The sequence below is a fragment of the Haliotis rufescens genome, unplaced genomic scaffold (genome assembly GCF_023055435.1).
Source record: "Haliotis rufescens isolate VD_foot unplaced genomic scaffold, xgHalRufe1.0.p SCAF_9, whole genome shotgun sequence".
NCBI classification, from domain to species: domain Eukaryota; kingdom Metazoa; phylum Mollusca; class Gastropoda; order Lepetellida; family Haliotidae; genus Haliotis; species Haliotis rufescens.
In genome coordinates, this window is record NW_025964383.1 from 24229399 (window position 1) to 24250816 (window position 21418).

Consider the following 21418-nt stretch of genomic DNA (forward strand, 5'->3'; position numbering starts at 1 on the left):
AGACTTACGACAGTCGTTGCTGTCAACCACTGCCATACTTTAACACAGACTTACGACAGTCGTTGCTGTCAACCACTGCCATACTTTAACACAGACTTACGACAGTCGTTGCTGTCAACCACTGCCATACTTTAACACAGACTTACGACAGTCGTTGCTGTCAACCACTGCCATACTTTAACACAGACTTACGACAGTCGTTGCTGTCAACCACTGCCATACTTTAACACAGACTTACGACAGTCGTTGCTGTCAACCACTGCCATACTTTAACACAGACTTACGACAGTCGTTGCTGTCAACCACTGCCATACCTTAACACAGACTTACGACAGTCGTTGCTGTCAACCACTGCCATACTTTAACACAGACTTACGACAGTCGTTGCTGTCAACCACTGCCATACTTTAACACAGACTTACGACAGTCGTTGCTGTCAACCACTGCCATACCTTAACATAGACTTACGACAGTCGTTGCTGTCAACCACTGCCATACCTTAACACAGACTTACGACAGTCGTTGCTGTCAACCACTGCCATACTTTAACACAGACTTACGACAGTCGTTGCTGTCAACCACTGCCATACTTTAACACAGACTTACGACAGTCGTTGCTGTCAACCACTGCCATACCTTAACACAGACTTACGACAGTCGTTGCTGTCAACCACTGCCATACTTTAACACAGACTTACGACAGTCGTTGCTGTCAACCACTGCCATACTTTAACACAGACTTACGACAGTCGTTGCTGTCAACCACTGCCATACTTTAACACAGACTTACGACAGTCGTTGCTGTCAACCACTGCCATACTTTAACACAGACTTACGACAGTCGTTGCTGTCAACCACTGCCATACTTTAACACAGACTTACGACAGTCGTTGCTGTCAACCACTGCCATACTTTAACACAGACTTACGACAGTCGTTGCTGTCAACCACTGCCATACTTTAACATAGACTTACGACAGTCGTTGCTGTTAACCACTGCCATACTTTAACACAGACTTACGACAGTCGTTGCTGTCAACCACTGCCATACTTTAACACAGACTTACGACAGTCGTTGCTGTCAACCACTGCCATACTTTAACACAGACTTACGACAGTCGTTGCTGTCAACCACTGCCATACTTTAACACAGACTTACGACAGTCGTTTCTGTTAACCACTGCCATACCTTAACACAGACTTACGACAGTCGTTGCTGTTAACCACTGCCATACCTTAACACAGACTTACGACAGTCGTTGCTGTTAACCACTGCCATACTTTAACACAGACTTACGACAGTCGTTGCTGTCAACCACTGCCATACTTTAACACAGACTTACGACAGTCGTTGCTGTTAACCACTGCCATACTTTTAACACAGACTTACGACAGTCGTTGCTGTTAACCACACCCCTTAACACAGACTTACGACAGTCGTTGCTGTTAACCACTGCCATACTTTAACACAGACTTACGACAGTCGTTGCTGTTAACCACTGCCATACTTTAACACAGACTTACGACAGTCGTTGCTGTTAACCACTGCCATACTTTAACACAGACTTACGACAGTCGTTGCTGTTAACCACTGCCATACTTTAACACAGACTTACGACAGTCGTTGCTGTTAACCACTGCCATACTTTAACACAGACTTACGACAGTCGTTGCTGTTAACCACACCCATACTTTAACACAGACTTACGACAGTCGTTGCTGTTAACCACTGCCATACTTTAACACAGACTTACGACAGTCGTTGCTGTTAACCACTGCCATACTTTAACACAGACTTACGACAGTCGTTGCTGTCAACCACTGCCATACTTTAACACAGACTTACGACAGTCGTTGCTGTTATGATTGTTTGGTGGAACTGCGCCACAAAGTTTACAAACAAAACACAAGACCGTAGTAAAGTTTTTTGCAAGATCCACTGGCAAAACAATGTCATGTGACGTCAGCCTAGCAACAGGGTTGCTGGGGTCACCGAGTGTGGAAAAGCTCCCCTTAGTGATATATCATTTCTAATGTCATTGAATAAGCTCATGGATGATGGGAGTTTTCAGTATTTGTTGGTGGTTCCCGCAGCACGTAAGCACGCGTTCGGCATAAAACACTGTAATATCAGCCTATTGTGTTATTACACAGTGGTATCCTCAATGGGCGATTAATAATACAACTTATACACCTTCTGAGACTTTTTGTTGCTGTGAAGATGAAATATTGCTGATGTGGCGTTGGTTATCGCCTCTATTCATTTGTTCAAGCAGTAACTTCCCTAACCTTTTGTCTGTTGTCAGCTTTAGAGCGGGTTTGTGTGTGATGTCCAAGGCAAAAACATCAGCTCCATTCTTCCAGAGCTTTTCAGCAATCTTGACATGATTTCTCTTACACGCAACATGCAGGGGTGTCTGCAGCTTGTTGTTCAAAGCATTCACATTTGCACCCACCCGGAGGAGAAACTCAACCATGGGTGGCCCTGCAAACTCACAAGCTTGATGAAGACAAGTATCACCGTACTTGTTCTGTAACCCTAAATCCTGTGAAGTTGGTTTTAGTTCTTTTAGAACCTGTAGCCCCCCTGGCCTACAGCAAACTGTGTGGAATGCAGTGTTCTTGGATGAATCCAAGCACTTGGGATCAGCACCCTTCTTAACAAGCAACTTTACCAACTTGGGTTCCTTGCTTATGCATGCCAAATGTATGGGAAAACAGAGGTCTGGATCTGGACCTGGAACTGACACAAGTTTAGGCCAGGCTGTCAACAAAACATCCACAACTTCAGCCCTTCCATTTTCACAAGCTTCATGTACTGCCATTTTCTTTATATGATTCCTCACATTTGCTCGGGCTCCTTGATCGATGAGGAACTTCACAATGTTGAAATGTCCATTTTTGGCGGCAATGGTCAAGGGTGAGTTGCCATAGTGATCATGGAGGTCTACTGGAGAGTGGTACTCGGTCACCAGCAGCTCCACTACTGGGAGGTGACCATTAAGGCATGCAGTGTGGAGCATTCCACCCACTTGGACAACTCCTTCAACTGGCGCCATAGCCAGGGAAGCTTCACTCCATGTTGGCATGGCAAGGGACATTGTTGCACAGTCCTTTACCATATCTGAAGATGATTTTACAACCTTGAAAACTATTTTCAGAGACTCCACATTTCCTGAGATACAACATGCTCGAGCGATTTTTTTCATGGCTTCTTTTGTTATTGGTAGCTTTCGTTTCTTGAGTTCACGGAAAGTCCATTGAAACAAATGTTTCTTCTCATTCCACGATGACCAAAATAACCATGGAAAATCGTGACGTTTGTCTTTTGATGTTATGATGGTTTCAATATCTGTTTGAGCCTCACAGTACTTTGCAAAACCTTTGATAAATGAATCATCACCAAATGCTTTATGCAGAGCAACCATATATGGAAAACCAGAGCGTATTTCAGTCACAAATCTTTCAGACAAGAAATCAAATTGACCACTCTCTAATGTAAAATTTTCCTCTTCACTTTTTTTCTGATTTGGAGAATTCACAAGCACTCTCTCACACAGAAATGTCCCAGAACAAATCTCCAGCAGATGTTTAGGATATTTCTCACCAAATACAACAGCAACAGCATCGTATATACAGCTATCGATGAAGATAAAGGAGTCCTTGTTTGCAGACCTTTTCAGGTACGGCCCTTCATGCAGAAGATCCTTGGCGGCTGAATCTAGCTGGACCCAGGTACATTCATATGGCAACATGTCAAGAACCTTGTATGCTTTCTTTACAATGAGACTGTCTTCTGATAGATCATTCAAGAAAGAGTCTTTAAGTTCACCCAAAACCATCACTAGCAAAAGCACTACAAAATAGCTCTTGTCATCTCTTTGCAACAATGAATCAACTGAAAGCTTATAGTACAAAACAGGCTTCTGGAAGAACTCGAGGGCTTTTTCTTTGTGATGTAAATAGGGTGACCGTGCAAATATGTGGCAACATTTCAGGAAGACAGGTGTGGAATTACTCTCACAGTCTACAATTTTCTCCACTACGTTTTCTGGAAGGGTATCTCGTTTGAAATGCTTATACAAGATGGCTCTCTTGTTCGATGATGTCAAGGAGCCAACCAGTGTCAAATCAAAAACTGATCTTTTAGTAAAGAAATTGGAAAGTTTCAAACATGGAACACATCTTTGAAAAATTCTGTTGTTGCAACTAAAGATGAACTTTTTGTTATCTGAAACACAAACGTTAACTGAGGCAAAATACTCCCGGAAAGAATCTAGCTTCCCTTGGTCGAAGTCTGAAACTCCAAAAGTGTTTCTGATGAATATTCCCTGCTTCTTTTCAGTGTTCATCATCTGCCTCATTTCTTTCATATCAAACAGGATCAGTGGTTCAAAGTCTTGCTCTGTGTGATACCGCAGAAGTATTCTTTTAGCTATCATCGTCTTGCCTGACCCTGGAGGACCAACAATGAAGACCATCCCTTCCTCCTCCAGCACTTTCCATACGTCATTATATGCCTGTGTCTCGACAAACAGCTTCTCTTGGATCGTAATCTCCTGCATGCTCTGTGCTACAATACAAGACAAATGCAGACTGAATGAGTAAGTATGGGACACACAATTTACTACATTTTGACTCAAACGTAAATGTTCATCTTTGTTGCCTCCAAAATTACTCAAGAGATGTTTAAAAAGTTACTCTAAATCATGAAATTAATGTGTCACCTAGTTAAAGCAGGTGAAATCCACAAGGACAGGCATTGTGCTTACTGAAATGGATCCTGGCATGGCCAAGGGATGCAACTCTGCCCAGGAATGGTACCATCTCAGGCCATAGTGGCACAAGTGTGAAGGGCACATTTTACATTAATGTTACATTTATGGAATACTTCTTCAGAAGTACACCTATTGTTAGCTGGCACCCTGTGCAAGAAGCGGCACCTGAGTAGCACCTACTTTGTATGTGAAGGCCAGGTTCACTTGTTGACCGCTTATAGATATGTTTGTTGTAATGGAAGGATCCCACAGCTTGCACATTGTTTGAGTGGTTGACAGCCACTGCCAGTGTTCTCTTGTCTTCAGGGGACACAGCAGCTACTTGCCCTGTCATGGAAATAGGAGCATTACAGACATAGCAATCGACTATCGGGCCATCCAATTTTACGTTACTTTATTCGACGTAATAAACATGACAAATCAAACATAACACAGGAATTATTAATGTGGTATAGTTAATAAGGTTTAGAGGTACTGAATGTGTTCAAAGACTGATGTTTGTGTGGACATAGAAGGGTTAGACACAAATTTGAAAGATTTTGACATGCACTTGGTGCACATAGACATAAATAACAGGTTGCATATTTCTTTAATAGGTTGCACCGGTGCATGTCTTATGTAGCTAAATCAAGTCCTGCAAAGACATAATACCTGTCATCACCTCTGACCCCCAAAGACCCATGAAGATTCCGGGGTAGAATAGGTCTTCAGCAACCAATGCTTCCCGTAAAAGGTGACTATGCTTGTCGTAAAAGGCGACTAACGGGATCGGGTGGTCAGGCTCGCTGACTTGGTTGATGCATGTCATCGATCCCAATTGCATGGATTGATGCTCATGATATTAATCACTGGATTGTCTGGTCCAGGTTCGATTATTTACAGACCGCCGTCATATAGCTGGAATATTGCTGAGTGCGGCGATTAACAACAAACAAACAAACCAAATCTGACCCCCAAATATCAGGATTTAATTTAACTTACTTGATCTGTTAACAAACAGATGGTTATTTCTCTCCAGGGATGACCATGCAGCATCATCGCCACAAGGTAGTGCTAGTGTGCCCATCTGATCCACAACAAGATCTTTCTCTATTCTTCTTGCTACAGCCAACCTTTGTTCATCAGTCAAAATATCCCCACTAGTCTGTTGGAATGGTGGTGGTGGTTGACAGAACTTACTTGAATCTTCATCTGAGCAGTCTTCCACTATTATGTGTGTCGGATTGATTATCGGATATTTGGATTCTAAACTGAAGATTTCAGCTTGAGTTTCCTGTTCATCCATCTGAAAGTGAGGAGGTTCCTCCAAAGATGGTAGAGATGATATACTTAGCATCTCAGCAGCTCCACCATAATTCTGTTCTTCTCTCTCAGTGTCAGTGCTTCTCTCTGCCTGTGATGTCATCTTTTCATCCAAGTCTTGTATCTCTGGTGATGTCTCAGCCTTCACACATATTTCTTTCTGACTTCTACCCCTCTCTTGTACATCTGTCTCGCTCTCGTCTGTTTCAGTCACCCCTGTCTCACTTCTGCCCATCTCACTTCTGTCCATCTCACTTCTGCTCTTCTCATTTCTAGCCATCTCACTTCTGCTCTTCTCACTACTGCCTATCAAACGTCTATTTGTCTCACGTCTGCCTATTTCACATCTGCCCATCTCACTTCTATCCGTCTCACCTCTGCTCATGCCTGTCACACTTTCTTTTGTCCCACTTCTTGAACACTCATTTATCATCTCCCTTCTACCCACGACACTCCTCCCAGTCATGTGTCCCCCCGTCTGCCTTCTGTCCATCTCCCCATGTCTTACTATTGTATTCCCCTCAACAAGTTCCTTGCCCTTTGGAAAAGTCTTTTTCTCCTTTTCAATCTGCAATGTTATCCGTGAATCATCCAGACTATTGTCGGGATAAGTACCGCATGTGGCTGACGAATCAAGTACTGGCCAGTATCCGCCTGACTCTGTACCATGGAAACTGCATATTGTGGGCTCAGCTGTGTAGTCTCCATCTGAAGCTGAATGTGCATCAGCATGACTCTCCTCATCGTCACGACAACGCATGGTACAATCATTCCTTCCTTTCTCAAGCCCAGTGGACAATGTGCCATCACATGTGACCCCATTTGCCATCTGACTGTTTGGGTGCTGTCCATCTAAGGTCATATCTCTCATCATCTTCATCAGAGAAGCATCCTCAGAGACATCTGCCTCAACTGCTGGATCTGTTCCAGCCGATGTTTCATGAGGTTTGGATGGTGTCTGAGTATCACCTAGCCCTTCACAGACAGCTGTGGACTTCAGTTGACAGTCAGATAGAACTGCTTTGATTTCTTTCTCCATCCTCTTAGGTATTTCATCAAATGTGAATCCCCCCGATGGATAATTTCTGGAATTAAAGAATGAATCCTCTGAGCTATCGGTCATAACACTGCTTGTCACTGAACAGTGCATATTGGACCGGAACTCCCCCAAAATGTCCTTCATGGTAAACGGAGAGTCAACAGAACTATCCTGCCCACTGGTCGTCAGTTGCAACATGAGAGCTGAATCACTGTCAGTCCGTTGATCTCCAGGTAATCCTGGTGTGGCAGGGGGATTTAAGTCTTTGTATTGTCTTTCAGAACCCCCCACAGCGCCATATTTGCCCGGTGACCAATGGTCCATAGGTACATTCACAGAGCCCTGCTTGGTTAGATGCCTTTGATCAGGCTGAACATAAGAATAAGTGTCCATATTGTTTACTCCAATGCCTGCAATGCTGGGTGTGGAAGGGTATCTGATGCTATCTGTCTGCAGAGGCTGGGTGTGACAGAGAGGCACATCACCCTGTCCCACAGCCTGAACAGGAATGCCTCTCACTTTAGATTCATTCGATGAACTGTGCACTGAGGAGTGGGCAGGACCAATGTCAGAAAGATCTATCAGGTCATCAGGACCACTGGATGCTGCTCCGTGGCTGGTTTCTGGTTTTCTGCAATGTCTGTCTACAGCTTGTTCCTCAACACCAGGGAACACACAAACAAGACGTGACTGTCTGGGCTTTGACTGTCTGGGCTTACTGGACATCATATAGGGTTCCGCACTATGCTGTCACTACTCCATGACCATCGCTCTCATAGCTGGCTGGAGCTCAATTGGTAGATGCTTGTTCACAGAGCTCTATTGTGTCTTGTGTTAAAGCCATCTTGACTCTCAGAATGTATGTGTCTGAAATACAATAAATACAATTACAATAAAGTTCTGAAGCTCACCTGCATATTTGTTCTGATATGTTCAACAGTATAAAATAAAAACTGAGATAGACCTCTTTAAATCACTCCAAATCCAATCCTTGTTAGTCCTACATAAATGTGTAGTGAAATTGTATGTATTGTCAACATTAACACTAATCAGCGTTAAAACTTGGGGGGGATTGCTCCTATGGCATATGAGTCTAGGATCCCTGTAAACATTTAACATTAGGCTATGACAAGGAGTCAAGGACTTTTGTGATTAAAACACTTGTTAAACTTGACTGTGACTTATTCCAGTGCTAGCCAGGGTTAGACCATCTTCCCGAGGCAAGAGCGTCCACTAGCCTTTCTATAAAAGACTTGTTTCCACCCTTGCCACATCAAGCCCACTTTCCTGTCCTATTGAGTGAGTGAGTTGGGTTAACGCTGCTTCTAACAGTATTCCAGTTATATCGCGGCGTGTCAGCTTAATGTGGGAGGAAAGCCTGAAGTGATACAGGTCTCAAACGTTTACGTCTTCAGTGAAACCCACGAGCACTGGTATGGTGCTGACAAACCTAGAAACATAATCGGGGCAAACCGGGATTCGAACCCACAATCATAAGTTTCTGGCGTGCCCAAGGGACGCAACTCTGCACAGCGAGTCGGGGTGCCTAAGACGACTGGGCCACCCATGCCCCCCTTTCCTGTCCTAAATATGATTGGACTATTGCACATATCGATAGTCCAATAAGAGAACTATTTAACCGAGACGACTACCCGATCACCCCCATGGGACCAGAGCAAACTTTCTCAGAAAGAGTATAGTTTTGCCCTGAAGTATAAAAATCATCAATGCACTTGGATGTAAGTGTCCTCGTGCTTGAACTTTTATAGTTCAGTGGAAAACCATACTTTATTACACTACACATGAGAGTAGAGCAAACTTTATTTCTTAAATAAATAGAGATTATCAGCTGAGAGTGTACTCATTTAAAAATATTACATATTAAATATTGAAACTGTATTATGCAAGACCTTGCAAATTTAATACATACTTTTTATTCCTGTTCATATGGTATAATTATGATACCGAAAAACACAAAGGAATCAAAATCTTTATCACATTATGTCATGCTTAAAATAATTGACATATTTTCATCCCAAGGTAACATTAGAAACAGAGTCAGAATACACTGCCTGAGTGAATTGCCCCATGACCTAGTGCCCCCAACCCATGAAGATCCGGGGTAGAATAGGTCTCCAGCAACCCATGCTTGCCGTAAAAGGCGAATATGCTTCTTGTATGAGACGACTAATGGGATCGGGTGGTCAGGCTCGCTGACTTGCTTGATGCATGTCATCGTATCCCAATTGTGTGAACGATACTCCTGATATCAATCACTGGATTGTCTGCTCCAGACTTTATTATTTACATACCGCCGTCATATAGCTGGAATATTGCTGAGTGCGGCGTTAAAAAACAAATAAATAAACAAAACATAGTGCCCCAATGCATTGGGAAACCCCTGTCTAAATTGCCATACAAAATCAATCATTATGAACTGCATGAACGATTTTACAAGAACAATCTGTTCAGTATGTGTAACACTTACACAATATGTGTATCAGTGATGGTAACATATGTTACATTGGTAGCAGGTTACACCCTCCAAGTTTGACACAGGGCTAGACAACCTATTCACAGTGTTAATGGGGTGGTAGCACCTGTCTTACATTGGTAGCAGGTTACACCCTCCAAGTTTGACACTGGGCTAGACAACCTATTCACAGTGTAAATGGGATGGTAGCACCTGTCTTACATTGGTAGCAGGTTACACCCTCCAAGTTTGACACAGGGCTAGACAACCTATTCACAGTGTTAATGGGGTGGTAGCACCTGTCTTACATTGGTAGCAGGTTACACCCTCCAAGTTTGACACAGGGCTAGACAACCTATTCATAGTGTTAAGGGGATGGTAGCACCTGTCTTGGTAGCACCTGTCTTACATTGGTAGCAGGTTACACCCTCCAAGTTTGACACAGGGCTAGACAACCTATTCATAGTGTTAAGGGGATGGTAGCACCTGTCTTACATTGGTAGCAGGTTACACCCTCCAAGTTTGACACAGGGCTAGACAACCTATTCACAGTGTTAAGGGGATGGTAGCACCTGTCTTACATTGGTAGCAGGTTACACCCTCCAAGTTTGACACAGGGATAGACAACCTATTCACAGTGTAAATGGGATGGTAACACCTGTCTTACATTGGTAGCAGGTTACACCCTCCAAGTTTGACACAGGGCTAGACAACCTATTCAAAGTGTTAAGGGGATGGTAGCACCTGTCTTACATTGGTAGCAGGTTACACCCTCCAAGTTTGACACTGGGCTAGACAACCTATTCACAGTGATAATGGGATGTTAGCACCTGTCTTACATTGGTAGCAGGTTACACCCTCCAAGTTTGACACTGGGCTAGAGAACCTATTCATAGTATTAATGGGATGGTAGCACCTGTCTTGGTAGCACCTGTCTTACATTGGTAGCAGGTTACACCCTCCAAGTTTGACACAGGGCTAGACAACCTATTCATAGTGTTAAGGGGATGGTAGCACCTGTCTTACATTGGTAGCAGGTTACACCCTCCAAGTTTGACACAGGGCTAGACAACCTATTCATAGTGTTAAGGGGATGGTAGCACCTGTCTTACATTGGTAGCAGGTTACACCCTCCAAGTTTGACACGGGGCTAGACAACCTATTCATAGTGTTAAGGGGATGGTAGCACCTGTCTTACATTGGTAGCAGGTTACACCCTCCAAGTTTGACACAGGGCTAGACAACCTATTCATAGTGTTAAGGGGATGGTAGCACCTGTCTTACATTGGTAGCAGGTTACACCCTCCAAGTTTGACACAGGGCTAGACAACCTATTCACAGTGATAATGGGATGGTAGCACCTGTCTTACATTGGTAGCAGGTTACACCCTCCAAATTTGACACAGGGCTAGACAACCTATTCATAGTGTTAAGGGGATGGTAGCACCTGTCTTGGTAGCACCTGTCTTACATTGGTAGCAGGTTACACCCTCCAAGTTTGACACAGGGCTAAACAACCTATTCACAGTGTAAATGGGGTGGTAGCACCTGTCTTACATTGGTAGCAGGTTACACCCTCCAAGTTTGACACAGGGCTAGACAACCTATTCACAGTGTAAATGGGATGGTAACACCTGTCTTACATTGGTAACAGGTTACACCCTCCAAGTTTGACACAGGGCTAGACAACCTATTCAAAGTGTTAAGGGGATGGTAGCACCTGTCTTACATTGGTAGCAGGTTACACCCTCCAAGTTTGACACTGGGCTAGACAACCTATTCACAGTGATAATGGGATGGTAGCACCTGTCTTACATTGGTAGCAGGTTACACCCTCCAAGTTTGACACGGGGCTAGACAACCTATTCATAGTATTAATGGGATGGTAGCACCTGTCTTGGTATCACCTGTCTTACATTGGTAGCAGGTTACACCCTCCAAGTTTGACACAGGGCTAGACAACCTATTCATAGTGTTAAGGGGATGGTAGCACCTGTCTTACATTGGTAGCAGGTTACACCCTCCAAGTTTGACACAGGGCTAGACAACCTATTCATAGTGTTAAGGGGATGGTAGCACCTGTCTTACATTGGTAGCAGGTTACACCCTCCAAATTTGACACAGGGCTAGACAACCTATTCACAGTGTTAAGGGGATGGTAGCACCTGTCTTGGTAGCACCTGTCTTACATTGGTAGCAGGTTACACCCTCCAAGTTTGACACAGGGCTAGACAACCTATTCATAGTGTAAATGGGGTGGTAGCACCTGTCTTACATTGGTAGCAGGTTACACCCTCCAAGTTTGACACTGGGCTAGACAACCTATTCACAGTGTTAATGGGGTGGTAGCACCTGTCTTGGTAGCACCTGTCTTACATTGGTAGCAGGTTACACCCTCCAAGTTTGACACAGGGCTAGACAACCAATCATAGTGTTAAGGGGATGGTAGCACCTGTCTTACATTGGTAGCAGGTTACACCCTCCAAGTTTGACACAGGGCTAGACAACCTATTCATAGTGTTAAGGGGATGGTAGCACCTGTCTTACATTGGTAGCAGGTTACACCCTCCAAGTTTGACACAGGGCTAGACAACCTATTCACAGTGTAAATGGGATGGTAACACCTGTCTTACATTGGTAGCAGGTTACACCCTCCAAGTTTGACACAGTGCTAGACAACCTATTCACAGTGTTAAGGGGATGGTAGCACCTGTCTTACATTAGTAGCAGGTTACACCCTCCAAGTTTGACACTGGGCTAGACAACCTATTCACAGTGATAATGGGATGGTAGCACCTGTCTTACATTGGTAGCAGGTTACACCCTCCAAGTTTGACACTGGGCTAGACAACCTATTCATAGTATTAATGGGATGGTAGCACCTGTCTTGGTAGCACCTGTCTTACATTGGTAGCAGGTTACACCCTCCAAGTTTGACACAGGGCTAGACAACCTATTCATAGTGTTAAGGGGATGGTAGCACCTGTCTTACATTGGTAGCAGGTTACACCCTCCAAGTTTGACACAGGGCTAGACAACCTATTCATAGTGTTAAGGGGATGGTAGCACCTGTCTTACATTGGTAGCAGGTTACACCCTCCAAATTTGACACAGGGCTAGACAACCTATTCACAGTGTTAAGGGGATGGTAGCACCTGTCTTGGTAGCACCTGTCTTACATTGGTAGCAGGTTACACCCTCCAAGTTTGACACAGGGCTAGACAACCTATTCACAGTGTTAATGGGGTCGTAGCACTTGTCTTACATTGGTAGCAGGTTACACCCTCCAAGTTTGACACAGGGATAGACAACCTATTCACAGTGTAAATGGGATGGTAGCACCTGTCTTACATTGGTAGCAGGTTACACCCCCAAGTTTGACACAGGGCTAGACAACCTATTCATAGTGTTAAGGGGATGGTAGCACCTGTCTTACATTGGTAGCAGGTTACACCCTCCAAGTTTGACACAGGGCTAGACAACCTATTCACAGTGTTAATGGGGTGGTAGCACCTGTCTTACATTGGTAGCAGGTTACACCCTCCAAGTTTGACACAGGGCTAGACAACCTATTCACAGTGTTAATGGGGTGGTAGCACCTGTCTTACATTGGTAGCAGGTTACACCCTCCAAGTTTGACACTGGGCTAGACACCCTATTCATAGTGTTAAGGGGATGGTAGCACCTGTCTTACATTGGTAGCAGGTTACACCCTCCAAGTTTAACACTGGGCTAGACAACCTAATCATAGTGTTAATGGGATGGTAGCACCTGTCTTACATTGGTAGCAGGTTACACCCTCCAAGTTTGACACAGGGCTAGACAACCTATTCACAGTGTAAATTGGGTGGTAGCACCTGTCTTACATTGGTAGCAGGTTACACCCTCCAAGTTTGACACTGGGCTAGACAACCTATTCACAGTGTTAATGGGGTGGTAGCACCTGTCTTACATTGGTAGCAGGTTACACCCTCCAAGTTTGACACAGGGCTAGACAACCTATTCATAGTGTTAAGGGGATGGTAGCACCTGTCTTACATTGGTAGCAGGTTACACCCTCCAAGTTTGACACGGGGCTAGACAACCTATTCACAATGTTAAGGGGATGGTAGCACCTGTCTTACATTGGTAGCAGGTTACACCCTCCAAGTTTGACACAGGGCTAGACAACCTATTCACAGTGTTAATGGGGTGGTAGCACCTGTCTTACATTGGTAGCAGGTTACACCCTCCAAGTTTGACACTGGGCTAGACACCCTATTCATAGTGTTAAGGGGATGGTAGCACCTGTCTTACATTGGTAGCAGGTTACACCCTCCAAGTTTAACACTGGGCTAGACAACCTAATCATAGTGTTAATGGGATGGTAGCACCTGTCTTACATTGGTAGCAGGTTACACCCTCCAAGTTTGACACAGGGCTAGACAACCTATTCACAGTGTAAATTGGGTGGTAGCACCTGTCTTACATTGGTAGCAGGTTACACCCTCCAAGTTTGACACTGGGCTAGACAACCTATTCACAGTGTTAATGGGGTGGTAGCACCTGTCTTACATTGGTAGCAGGTTACACCCTCCAAGTTTGACACAGGGCTAGACAACCTATTCATAGTGTTAAGGGGATGGTAGCACCTGTCTTACATTGGTAGCAGGTTACACCCTCCAAGTTTGACACGGGGCTAGACAACCTATTCACAATGTTAAGGGGATGGTAGCACCTGTCTTACATTGGTAGCAGGTTACACCCTCCAAGTTTGACACAGGGCTAGACAACCTATTCACAGTGTTAATGGGGTGGTAGCACCTGTCTTACATTGGTAGCAGGTTACACCCTCCAAGTTTGACACTGGGCTAGACACCCTATTCATAGTGTTAAGGGGATGGTAGCACCTGTCTTACATTGGTAGCAGGTTACACCCTCCAAGTTTAACACTGGGCTAGACAACCTAATCATAGTGTTAATGGGATGGTAGCACCTGTCTTACATTGGTAGCAGGTTACACCCTCCAAGTTTGACACAGGGCTAGACAACCTATTCACAGTGTAAATTGGGTGGTAGCACCTGTCTTACATTGGTAGCAGGTTACACCCTCCAAGTTTGACACTGGGCTAGACAACCTATTCACAGTGTTAATGGGGTGGTAGCACCTGTCTTACATTGGTAGCAGGTTACACCCTCTAAGTTTGACACAGGGCTAGACAACCTATTCATAGTGTTAAGGGGATGGTAGCACCTGTCTTACATTGGTAGCAGGTTACACCCTCCAAGTTTGACACGGGGCTAGACAACCTATTCACAGTGTTAAGGGGATGGTAGCACCTGTCTTGGTAGCACCTGTCTCACATTGGTAGCAGGTTACACCCTCCAAGTTTGACACAGGGCTAGACACCCTATTCATAGTGTTAAGGGGATGGTAGCACCTGTCTTACATTGGTAGCAGGTTACACCCTCCAAGTTTGACACAGGGCTAGACAACCTATTCACAGTGTTAAGGGGATGGTAGCACCTGTCTTACATTGGTAGCAGGTTACACCCTCCAAGTTTAACACAGGGCTAGACAACCTATTCACAGTGTAAATGGGATGGTAACACCTGTCTTACATTGGTAGCAGGTTACACCCTCCAAGTTTGACACAGGGCTAGACAACCTATTCACAGTGTTAAGGGGATGGTAGCACCTGTCTTACATTGGTAGCAGGTTACACCCTCCAAGTTTGACACTGGGCTAGACAACCTATTCACAGTGATAATGGGATGGTAGCACCTGTCTTACATTGGTAGCAGGTTACACCCTCCAAGTTTGACACAGGGCTAGACAACCTATTCATAGTGTTAAGGGGATGGTAGCACCTGTCTTGGTAGCACCTGTCTTACATTGGTAGCAGGTTACACCCTCCAAGTTTGACACAGGGCTAGACAACCTATTCATAGTGTTAAGGGGATGGTAGCACCTGTCTTACATTGGTAGCAGGTTACACCCTCCAGGTTTGACACAGGGCTAGACAACCTATTCATAGTGTTAAGGGGATGGTAGCACCTGTCTTACATTGGTAGCAGGTTACACCCTCCAAATTTGACACAGGGCTAGACAACCTATTCACAGTGTTAAGGGGATGGTAGCACCTGTCTTGGTAGCACCTGTCTTACATTGGTAGCAGGTTACACCCTCCAAGTTTGACACAGGGCTAAACAACCTATTCACAGTGTAAATGGGGTGGTAGCACCTGTCTTACATTGGTAGCAGGTTACACCCTCCAAGTTTGACACTGGGCTAGACAACCTATTCACAGTGTTAATGGGGTGGTAACACCTGTCTTACATTGGTAGCAGGTTACACCCTCCAAGTTTGACACAGGGCTAGACAACCTATTCACAGTGTTAATGGGGTGGTAGCACCTGTCTTACATTGGTAGCAGGTTACACCCTCCAAGTTTGACACAGGGCTAGACAACCTATTCACAGTGTTAAGGGGATGGTAGCACCTGTCTTACATTGGTAGCAGGTTACACCCTCCAAGTTTGACACTGGGCTAGACAACCTATTCACAGTGATAATGGGATGGTAGCACCTGTCTTACATTGGTAGCAGGTTACACCCTCCAAGTTTGACACTGGGCTAGACAACCTATTCATAGTATTAATGGGATGGTAGCACCTGTCTTGGTAGCACCTGTCTTACATTGGTAGCAGGTTACACCCTCCAAGTTTGACACAGGGCTAGACAACCTATTCATAGTGTTAAGGGGATGGTAGCACCTGTCTTACATTGGTAGCAGGTTACACCCTCCAAGTTTGACACAGGGATAGACAACCTATTCACAGTGTAAATGGGATGGTAACACCTGTCTTACATTGGTAGCAGGTTACACCCTCCAAGTTTGACACAGGGCTAGACAACCTATTCAAAGTGTTAAGGGGATGGTAGCACCTGTCTTACATTGGTAGCAGGTTACACCCTCCAAGTTTGACACTGGGCTAGACAACCTATTCACAGTGATAATGGGATGGTAGCACCTGTCTTACATTGGTAGCAGGTTACACCCTCCAAGTTTGACACGGGGCTAGACAACCTATTCATAGTATTAATGGGATGGTAGCACCTGTCTTGGTATCACCTGTCTTACATTGGTAGCAGGTTACACCCTCCAAGTTTGACACAGGGCTAGACAACCTATTCATAGTGTTAAGGGGATGGTGGCACCTGTCTTACATTGGTAGCAGGTTACACCCTCCAAGTTTGACACAGGGCTAGACAACCTATTCATAGTGTTAAGGGGATGGTAGCACCTGTCTTACATTGGTAGCAGGTTACACCCTCCAAATTTGACACAGGGCTAGACAACCTATTCACAGTGTTAAGGGGATGGTAGCACCTGTCTTGGTAGCACCTGTCTTACATTGGTAGCAGGTTACACCCTCCAAGTTTGACACAGGGCTAGACAACCTATTCATAGTGTAAATGGGGTGGTAGCACCTGTCTTACATTGGTAGCAGGTTACACCCTCCAAGTTTGACACTGGGCTAGACAACCTATTCACAGTGTTAATGGGGTGGTAGCACCTGTCTTGGTAGCACCTGTCTTACATTGGTAGCAGGTTACACCCTCCAAGTTTGACACAGGGCTAGACAACCAATCATAGTGTTAAGGGGATGGTAGCACCTGTCTTACATTGGTAGCAGGTTACACCCTCCAAGTTTGACACAGGGCTAGACAACCTATTCACAGTGTTAAGGGGATGGTAGCACCTGTCTTACATTGGTAGCAGGTTACACCCTCCAAGTTTGACACAGGGCTAGACAACCTATTCACAGTGTAAATGGGATGGTTACACCTGTCTTACATTGGTAGCAGGTTACACCCTCCAAGTTTGACACAGTGCTAGACAACCTATTCACAGTGTTAAGGGGATGGTAGCACCTGTCTTACATTGGTAGCAGGTTACACCCTCCAAGTTTGACACTGGGCTAGACAACCTATTCACAGTGATAATGGGATGTTAGCACCTGTCTTACATTGGTAGCAGGTTACACCCTCCAAGTTTGACACTGGGCTAGACAACCTATTCATAGTATTAATGGGATGGTAGCACCTGTCTTGGTAGCACCTGTCTTACATTGGTAGCAGGTTACACCCTCCAAGTTTGACACAGGGCTAGACAACCTATTCATAGTGTTAAGGGGATGGTAGCACCTGTCTTACATTGGTAGCAGGTTACACCCTCCAAGTTTGACACAGGGCTAGACAACCTATTCATAGTGTTAAGGGGATGGTAGCACCTGTCTTACATTGGTAGCAGGTTACACCCTCCAAATTTGACACAGGGCTAGACAACCTATTCACAGTGTTAAGGGGATGGTAGCACCTGTCTTGGTAGCACCTGTCTTACATTGGTAGCAGGTTACACCCTCCAAGTTTGACACAGGGCTAGACAACCTATTCAAAGTGTTAATGGGGTCGTAGCACTTGTCTTACATTGGTAGCAGGTTACACCCTCCAAGTTTGACACAGGGATAGACAACCTATTCACAGTGTAAATGGGATGGTAGCACCTGTCTTACATTGGTAGCAGGTTACACCCCCAAGTTTGACACAGGGCTAGACAACCTATTCATAGTGTTAAGGGGATGGTAGCACCTGTCTTACATTGGTAGCAGGTTACACCCTCCAAGTTTGACACAGGGCTAGACAACCTATTCACAGTGTTAATGGGGTGGTAGCACCTGTCTTACATTGGTAGCAGGTTACACCCTCCAAGTTTGACACAGGGCTAGACAACCTATTCACAGTGTTAATGGGGTGGTAGCACCTGTCTTACATTGGTAGCAGGTTACACCCTCCAAGTTTGACACTGGGCTAGACACCCTATTCATAGTGTTAAGGGGATGGTAGCACCTGTCTTACATTGGTAGCAGGTTACACCCTCCAAGTTTAACACTGGGCTAGACAACATAATCATAGTGTTAATGGGATGGTAGCACCTGTCTTACATTGGTAGCAGGTTACACCCTCCAAGTTTGACACAGGGCTAGACAACCTATTCACAGTGTAAATTGGGTGGTAGCACCTGTCTTACATTGGTAGCAGGTTACACCCTCCAAGTTTGACACTGGGCTAAACAACCTATTCACAGTGTTAATGGGGTGGTAGCACCTGTCTTACATTGGTAGCAGGTTACACCCTCCAAGTTTGACACAGGGCTAGACAACCTATTCATAGTGTTAAGGGGATGGTAGCACCTGTCTTACATTGGTAGCAGGTTACACCCTCCAAGTTTGACACGGGGCTAGACAACCTATTCACAGTGTTAAGGGGATGGTAGCACCTGTCTTGGTAGCACCTGTCTCACATTGGTAGCAGGTTACACCCTCCAAGTTTGACACAGGGCTAGACACCCTATTCATAGTGTTAAGGGGATGGTAGCACCTGTCTTACATTGGTAGCAGGTTACACCCTCCAAGTTTGACACAGGGCTAGACAACCTATTCACAGTGTTAAGGGGATGGTAGCACCTGTCTTACATTGGTAGCAGGTTACACCCTCCAAGTTTAACACAGGGCTAGACAACCTATTCACAGTGTAAATGGGATGGTAACACCTGTCTTACATTGGTAGCAGGTTACACCCTCCAAGTTTGACACAGGGCTAGACAACCTATTCACAGTGTTAAGGGGATGGTAGCACCTGTCTTACATTGGTAGCAGGTTACACCCTCCAAGTTTGACACTGGGCTAGACAACCTATTCACAGTGATAATGGGATGGTAGCACCTGTCTTACATTGGTAGCAGGTTACACCCTCCAAGTTTGACACAGGGCTAGACAACCTATTCATAGTGTTAATGGGATGGTAGCACCTGTCTTACATTGGTAGCAGGTTACACCCTCCAAGTTTGACACTGGGCTAGACAACCTATTCATAGTATTAATGGGATGGTAGCACCTGTCTTGGTAGCACCTGTCTTACATTGGTAGCAGGTTACACCCTCCAAGTTTGACACAGGGCTAGACAACCTATTCATAGTGTTAAGGGGATGGTAGCACCTGTCTTACATTGGTAGCAGGTTACACCCTCCAAGTTTGACACAGGGCTAGACAACCTATTCATAGTGTTAAGGGGATGGTAGCACCTGTCTTACATTGGTAGCAGGTTACACCCTCCAAATTTGACACAGGGCTAGACAACCTATTCACAGTGTTAAGGGGATGGTAGCACCTGTCTTGGTAGCACCTGTCTTACATTGGTAGCAGGTTACACCCTCCAAGTTTGACACAGGGCTAGACAACCTATTCACAGTGTAAATGGGGTGGTAGCACCTGTCTTACATTGGTAGCAGGTTACACCCTCCAAGTTTGACACAGGGCTAGACAACCTATTCACAGTGTAAATGGGGTGGTAGCACCTGTCTTACATTGGTAGCAGGTTACACCCTCCAAGTTTGACACAGGGCTAGACAACCTATTCACAGTGCTAATGGGGTGGTAGCACCTGTCTTACATTGGTAGCAGGTTACACCCTCCAAGTTTGACACAGGGCTAGACAACCTATTCACTGTGTTAATGGGATGGTAGCACATGTCTTACATTGGTAGCAGGTTACACCCTCCAAGTTTGACACAGGGCTAGACAACCTATTCATAGTGTTAAGGGGATGGTAGCACCTGTCTTACATTGGTAGCAGGTTACACCCTCCAAGTTTAACACTGGGCTAGACAACCTATTCATAGTGTTAATGGGATGGTAGCACCTGTCTTACATTGGTAGCAGGTTACACCCTCCAAGTTTGACACAGGGCTAGACAACCTATTCACAGTGTTAATGGGGTGGTAGCACCTGTCTTACATTGGTAGCAGGTTACACCCTCCAAGTTTGACACTGTGCTAGATGGCCTATTCATAGTGATGTCATGATTTCCTACTAGAAACGACACGATCGCCTGTGCTTGACAAGCCTACCATATTTAAAAGGCTCAGTGAATGCTAGCTCGCACAAGGTCGCACAATCGGCACATGCCATGGTTCACTGGACTGTTCTGTAACTAATATATCCTGCACTAATAAACTTGCAGACGTTTCGTATAGAATATAAGTTACATGGACCTGAGGTTAATTCGCGAGTTAACCATGCAACATAATCTGCCATCACAAGGGAAATTCCCGCCGCCATTGCCGCATTGCATACCTCGCCATCGCTTATCAAATCATTTTAAATTACAATGTTGTCGGATATTGATATTGCACTATTTACATCGGTAAGACAATGTCATGTCAGTATCTGACCTTTGCTCTCCAATTACACGGACTGGCAACTTCCTTGTTACTGTAAACGGCCAATACGGAAAGGCGGATGACTGTGACGAATGACCTAGTTAGATAGGATGTGACGTCACCAGGGGAATCCCCAAACCAGACCGACGTTTTGAATACCGCTATAAAATGTGGTCGAAATCCAATATGACTGGTGTCTTGTTTAATTACAACTCTATTTGAAACTAGGATGAATAGATAAGTTTACCTAATAAATAATATACAAAGAAACTGACGTTGGATTATCTACTAAAGGGTGCATCATCAATGATCGATTATCCAGTGCAGCTTACCTCATGGAGAGTGAGAGAGAGTGAGAGAGGGAGAGAGAGGTTCACTAGATCGAGAAGCTAACGACTATCTCTATGTTGCCCCAAAGAAGTAAAATCTACCTAGTCATACTTAGTCACTAGTTGTACACAGCGACCAAAATAATTGCGTACTTAAAAGAACAATTATCGAACGGCCATTTTTAACTCTGAGACCGACTTGTAAAATATGAAATTCAGTAACATTTATGCATCG

General features: G+C 44.8%; 1 protein-coding gene across 1 annotated transcript; it reads right to left on the reverse strand.

Annotated features, from left to right (window-relative positions):
* Window positions 1-1812: 1812 nt before the first annotated feature.
* On the reverse strand, window positions 1813-20955 carry LOC124117021. The gene is made up of 4 exons (XM_046478690.2): window positions 20867-20955; window positions 5759-7985; window positions 4958-5104; window positions 1813-4572 (listed from the first exon to the last, which is right to left on the reverse strand). Exons 2-4 carry the CDS (start codon window positions 7845-7847, stop codon window positions 2186-2188), a joined length of 4623 nt encoding a protein of 1540 aa, XP_046334646.2. The 5' UTR covers window positions 7848-7985; window positions 20867-20955; the 3' UTR covers window positions 1813-2185.
* Between the last annotated feature and the right edge of the window lie 463 nt (window positions 20956-21418).

Coding starts and splice junctions, on each gene's coding strand:
- LOC124117021 (XM_046478690.2), bottom strand. CDS start 7,847: ATGATGTCCAGTAAGCCCAGACAGTCAAAGCCCAGACAGTCACGTCTT. Junction 5,105..5,758: donor TCTGTTTGTTAACAGATCAA/GTAAGTTAAATT, acceptor TTTCCATGACAG/GGCAAGTAGCTGCTGTGTCC. Junction 4,573..4,957: donor ACCTGGCCTTCACATACAAA/GTAGGTGCTACT, acceptor CTTGTATTGTAG/CACAGAGCATGCAGGAGATT.